This window comes from Opisthocomus hoazin, chromosome 15 (assembly GCF_030867145.1).
Source record: "Opisthocomus hoazin isolate bOpiHoa1 chromosome 15, bOpiHoa1.hap1, whole genome shotgun sequence".
Classification (NCBI taxonomy): Eukaryota; Metazoa; Chordata; class Aves; order Opisthocomiformes; family Opisthocomidae; genus Opisthocomus; species Opisthocomus hoazin.
Genome location: NC_134428.1, coordinates 17,885,216 through 17,891,256, shown reverse-complemented (window position 1 = coordinate 17,891,256; position 6,041 = coordinate 17,885,216). Strand labels below are relative to the sequence as shown.

The 6,041-nt window shown below is 54.1% G+C and overlaps 1 protein-coding gene across 1 annotated transcript; it reads right to left on the bottom strand.

Annotated features, from left to right (window-relative positions):
- Positions 1 to 2,949: 2,949 nt before the first annotated feature.
- Positions 2,950 to 3,761, bottom strand: BHLHA15 (basic helix-loop-helix family member a15). Its single transcript, XM_009934167.2, has one exon. It carries the CDS (start codon positions 3,448 to 3,450, stop codon positions 2,950 to 2,952), a length of 501 nt encoding a protein of 166 aa, XP_009932469.1. The 5' UTR covers positions 3,451 to 3,761.
- Positions 3,762 to 6,041: the final 2,280 nt, after the last annotated feature.

Sequence of the window (6,041 nt, the reverse complement as noted above, 5' to 3'; positions counted from 1 at the left end):
TTTTTATGAAATCCCTTTTGATACGGCCAAGGAAGCAGCACTTTGTAGCACAGTACTGCTGTGGAACAAGCAGTTGTCACTGCATGAAAACCGCCCGTGTCCTGTGCCCGACTGTTCATCGGGGTGGCTGTGGTCAGGGAACAGGCACCCTTCATGTGTCGCCTCTGCTGCTGCCCTGACAGCCGGATGCTACATGCCGTCTGGGGCTGAGTATCTGAAACAATGCCGCTGCTCGCAGGAAGCCCTGTCAGAAGTACACTGCCACAAGCACTTAAACTCCGTGTTTGTAACAGCAGTATCGGTAATTAGTTCTCAAGGTGATGTGCAGTCCTGCATCAATGGCGCTGTTACAAAGCTGGGTTTCCAACTCCCTGCCTGCCTTCCTCTGCCCCAGCCCCCAGACAGCCAGTCAAACACTGCCGGGATGACACTGAGCATCTGGGAGCGCGCAGATTTCCCTGACAACGCACTGCTCCAGCGGACTAACGGCCTTTTAACGAATCCTACAAAAAAATCACCATAATCTCGTGTACTGACTGACACGCAGCCCCGCAGGACCGAGGCCGGAGAGTACCTGGGGCCGCAGCTAGCCCAGCCTGCCACAGGGCCAGCGCCCTCGGCTTGCTCCAGGCCACGCTCGGCCCGCGGTCCCACAGCACCCGGCTCACGCTGCCGCAGCGCGGAGCGGCCCCGCAGCCTCCCCGCAGCCCGCACCTCGGCAGCGCCAGCCTCCCCCCGGGCCCGAGGTCCCTGCCGCGCCGCCATCCCGCCCCGCAGCGCCTTCCCGCCGGCTCCAGGCAGGGCTCTCCGGGCCCCTCCGCGACGTCCCTGCCCCTCAGACCCGGCCTGCCCCGCAGCAGCTGCAGCCGAAGGCGCCAGAAGCAGCGCTCGGACCGCCCCCTCCGCTCCCCCCAGGAGCGGCGCCCGCCCCGCCTCCTCTCCCGCGCGAGGGGACGAGCCCGCCAAAACGCCTCACGGGCGCTCCCTCGCAGCAAAGCGGGCACGGCTCCGGGCCCTGCCTGCCCTCACAGCCAGGGAGGCCGCCCGCGGCCCGCCTTCCCGCCGCGGCCCTGCTGGCTGCCCCACCGCGCTCTGCCCCGGCCCCGCTGCCCCCGCACACCTCTCCCCGCCCGCCGCGTCCTGTTCGCACTGCCCTGCGTGGTGAGAAACGCCCACAGAGCATCCGACGCGCTCTTACCTGCAGCAGCACCGAGCAGCACAACTGAAAGGGCGGCCTGGTGGCACTGCTTGCTCCCATTGCAACCAGACAACACCGCTTTACACCGCTAAGGAACAGCCGTTGAACGAAGTACCACACAGCACTGCGAGGGCGAGTCAAATCTGTGAGAGACTGGGTAATACTTTCATCAACACTTTAAGGACAAGGAGGGCTAATCACAACTATTTTAGCATGGAAGCAGTTTGGAAACTAAGAAAATCCCAAGTCGCGTCAGGACACAAGCAATCTACATCTCCAGCGAGGCAGCCACACATATCAACAATGTTGTCATTCTACATCGTACCTGTAGATTGCTATGGTGGAGAAAAATAATTCACAGCCCTTAGCAGCCTGCCTGGGAAGCCTTACCTATCGCTCAGCCCAAAGGAAACTGCCCCACTCCCAGCAAAACAAATTGCGTGTTACAGACTGTGCAGTGCAGCACAACCCTTGGGCGATGGCTCCAATAAACCCCTCTGCACCACCGTTCCTCCTTGGGCAGCCCTGCTTTGCAGGCAGAAGGACCAGGCAGCGCCCCACTCCCCATGGCAGCGGGGCAGGAGATGCCATCCTCACGGCCGAGCAACAGCCATCCTGCCCGCGCGGGACCTCGGGGCCAGGGTAGGAAGGGCAGTAACACAGGGGCTCCATCAGCAGCAGTTCCAGCTGTGGGCACCTCAGCTTGCTCTTCAGGTAGGAGAATACAAGAGGAAATGAGAGTTCCTCAGCAACATAAAACTTTTTACAGTAAGATGGGGGAGGGGAAATAAAAATAGCTCATTTTGTGGTTTGTTTTTTTTTTTTGAAGAGCTGCTTTATTTATTGTGTTTCATAATAGCAGAATCCAGCACTAACCCAGAAAGAATCCCAATGACATTACAGGCTTCATTAGCAAAGTATTTGTAATTGCATAGATCATTGTCTAACTTCTGACTATACTAAAGCATTCTTATCATAGTTCTGGCAAAAAAAAAAAAAAAAGTCCTTTGTCCCTTATTATTTGTTTTACAATGGCACCAAGACCCACTGAAGAAAAACTCCATGAGGCTGGATGCTCTGGAAACACAGCCCGGAAATGTCCTTACTCCAGAGAGCTTACAATCTAAGAAAGCTTTGTAGATGTTTACATTAACAAGTACTTTAAAAGTTTTTATGCTTTGCAAGAGTCAAATTTGTCAAAGCAGATCCAAAACACTGATAAATATTCAGATTTGGTGGCCACTTTCACATACCTGCCACTTCACTCATGAAGTCAGTGAAATGTCATCAGATTGAATTGCCTCCATAGCAGGACAGATCAGAACTGAGTCACTGAACGGCTGGTGAACAGCACTACCGCCAAGGTTCTCAGCAAGCTCTAGCGAACTCAGGTGACATGGGCCTTAAATGCTCAACTTGGAACCCTTCCAGGGAGGGTGATTTTCAGAAGTTACTAAACCCTTACGGTCAAGCCAACTACAGTGTTACACGATAGGTTTCCAGGCCCTGACACACCACACATGTATCCATTAAGCTCTGAAAAATTCTGATTTAAGGTTATCTTTTCTATATGCTGTATAAGCCACAGCCTTGAGCGTCACCTGTTTGTCTTTTTAAGAAAAAACAGGGGATAGCTGGAGGAAAAAAAACAAGCTCTTAAAATCTCTATGTACTGACATGTATTATCATGCAAGCAGGAAAAAGAATGACGGTAGTAGCTCACTGTAGGTGTTTTGCCTGACGCTATGAACCTATGTGGAATATTTTTGTAGATGTTCCTCACAATCGTCTTCCCCATATTGCTGTTGATAATGCTGGTACAGTTTGGACCCCCAGGCTCCCCCCATCCCTTCTGCTGCTGGAAAGTGTCCGTTGGACATATTGAGTATAATGGACGTCAAGGATTTAATGTAATTTTTGGCCAGTGTGAGAGTCTCTAGTTTGGAAAGTTTATTCTCAGCTCTCACATGAGGGATCACCTCCCGCAAAGCCTGGAACGCGTTGTTGAGCTTGTGCATTCTCTGCCTCTCCCGCTCGTTGCTTTCCAGTCTCCTCAAATGCCTGTCCTTATTGCTCCACGGATGCTTGGCTCTGGCTGTAGCGATCTTGCTGCTCTCCTTGTTTCCCCCATTGCTCCTTCCTTTGTGCCGCAAACATTTCACCAGTTCTTTTTTTCTCATTGCCGACTCCTCAGAAAATGCTTCTTTGTCAACAGTATGCCTTTGCTTCTTTCCTTTGGTTTTAGTCTTCATGTTTCAGTAGATGTAGTGGTATGAAGTGGTATGAAGCATCAATGTGCTGTAAAAACATGACACCGGTATCTTTAGCTGTTGCGCAGTTCCATGCTGAACAAACGATCTCATGCAGGTTTGCTATGTTTGCCTACTTGTTCACTGCTGGAAAACCATCCCTGGCTCTCTTGGTTCAGTAATGTTTGTTTTAGAAGATGTGAATGTTACTAGTCAAGATGACCTGTGCAGATGAACAGAGGAGAAAACCCTTTTATGGAAAACAGATCTTCCTTCAGCTGGAAGGAAGAGGTTACAGGGGGAGCAGAGGCCAGGAGAAGGGAACTACTGAACAAAGGTGCAGTGAATCACTCACTGGTGTCCTCACGGATGGGAAGCCAAGGGAAAAATGAACAGCTCTCTACTTCCTTATAAGTAGGCCTCGAACTGGAGGGATTTCTCTTCTCTCACTGCACATAAGAAAATGGTCTCCAAGCTGATCCAGTCCTCCTATGGGAAGAGTGAACCACAACTCAAGAAATATCAGGAGTACAATGGTCAGTGAGCTTTGATAACACATTGCCTCTGTGTTTGATCTCGTATGTATTCTCCCAGCTCTAGTTAGCACAAGTTATGATAAAACCATACACAGCCTCATTGCACGTGCGCAGGCTGTTGTGTGGAGTATTAGACTCTGTAAACCCTCAGGCTCTTACTCAGAAAGTAATTTCTCCTGGAACTCCTGGTAGTTGCTTTTTGTAGGAACAGGTTTCCACTGTATTTACGAGCAGTCCACTAGAGGGAAACACGACACACAGACTCGTACAGGAGCTCAGACTCCCAGCCAGCAACGTGTTTTCACCCACAGCATCTCTGCATTCCGGGCTAGTCCCCACCACACACACACAAAAGCGTTTCCATCTTCCAACAACAATCAAATAATGGTGGAGTTTAATTGCAGTTGCTGCCCCAGTTCAGCATCAGCAGAGCAGTGTTTGCTCTCCAGGTTATCCAAAATGGCACAGCAACATTCCTTCCTCACATGTTAAAGGCAGCCGACAGCACTGCAATTAATTTTACCCTCCCTCAGCCCAGATTCTGTGCCAACACTACACCCGCAGACAGCAGCCTCACAGCAACCCCGCCTCTGACACCAATGATCAACGCTACCAAGACCATTTCCAAAATGCTTCCTTCCACTTTCTTCTGGTCCATGTAGCCATAGAAAGGTTCGGTCTTCAGAAATACGCATTTTAATGCTGATGCTATTATGTGGGAGCCTTTAGAGAGTTGGTGAGCCCATAATAAAACCCAAACAAACTAGCCACGGGTGGTCAACTGTCGCAGTAGGACATCAGCCCTAGCTGGAGCAGGTGGTGAGCGGCTCCCGGCTGCGCTGCAGTAAACATCACTCCCTCTCTCCTTTCTTCAGAGACTTCTTCAGCTGCGGGGCACTCGCAGTGACCCAGTCCTGTGCCTGAGAGGGCACCTCGGCCGTCCCAGGGCTCCGTACTACCAGGAGGGCAACTTTGCCAGAAGGGACAGGAATTCACGAAGCAGCTGGGGTAGGGCAGTACCAAACAGCTTGTGCTGTGGGAGCCTAGAAGAAACGCTAGAGACGCACGGGTATCTAAAGCAAGAAAACGGGACTAAAGCCAAGCACTGGGTTTGTTCTGGGCTCACTCAGTCGAACTCACTTGGCAGAAAAGGCGTAACTGCAGGACAGAAAAGTGAAGGTGGGCACAAAGCAGAGCAACTTCTCTCCAGCACAACAAGCGCTGTTGGGGAGAGCAGAGGAACGAGCAGCTGCTGTTTGAAAGGAAAACAGCCCACAGGACTTGGTGAAGAGCAGGTTCGTGGAGGCAGCTAGCACAGAAAGCTGGAAGAAAAGTCTGAAAGAAAGCTTCAGCAACCTGTGGGAGCAAAATCGCCTGTAAAACTGCAGGCTCAGGGAGAGCAAACAGGATGACGTGGGGTAAGAGGGTGCTTCGCTGGCCGAGGTGCACTTTCAGACTGCTGCACACCACTGTAACCCTGAGAAACTGCCTCATGGGCCACAGCCAGGCTGCCAGCACCCCCAGAGACGGCCTGAGCACGCAAGGAGGGAGCGGAGGCAGAGGGGTCAGCAGCCACAGGCCGGGGTGGTCAGCAGAAACCAGAGAGAGCAGCCAAACACCAACACATTTCCCCTCTCAGCACCCACCGATACATGAGGGCTGGCGCCCTGCTCTGGGACTCACCGCTGCCACCAGCTGGGGCGCGGGCGCCAGCGGCCCGGGGGGGACGAGCAGAGCCCCGGGGGAAGCCAGGAGCCGCCGGAGGCTCTGTGCGGGTCCTCGCCGCCGGGCCGGGCTCTGGCAGCAGGAGCCCGCCCACCGCGGTCAGGCGAGCCCGGGGACGGGGCAGGCAGGTGGCGGCCGCGCCGGGACGCGGGGCTGCGGCGGCGGGGGCGGGAGGCTCCGCGCCTCAGCGCCCCGGGGGAAGGGGCGGCCCTGCCCGACCCCCGCCGCGGCCGTTCCCTTTCGCACCCCACGCAGGGGGACGGAGCCCGGGTCCGGGGCGGGAAGCGAGGGGCGGCCGCCGGGTCGCTGGACGCCAAGCCGGGCAGACGGCCG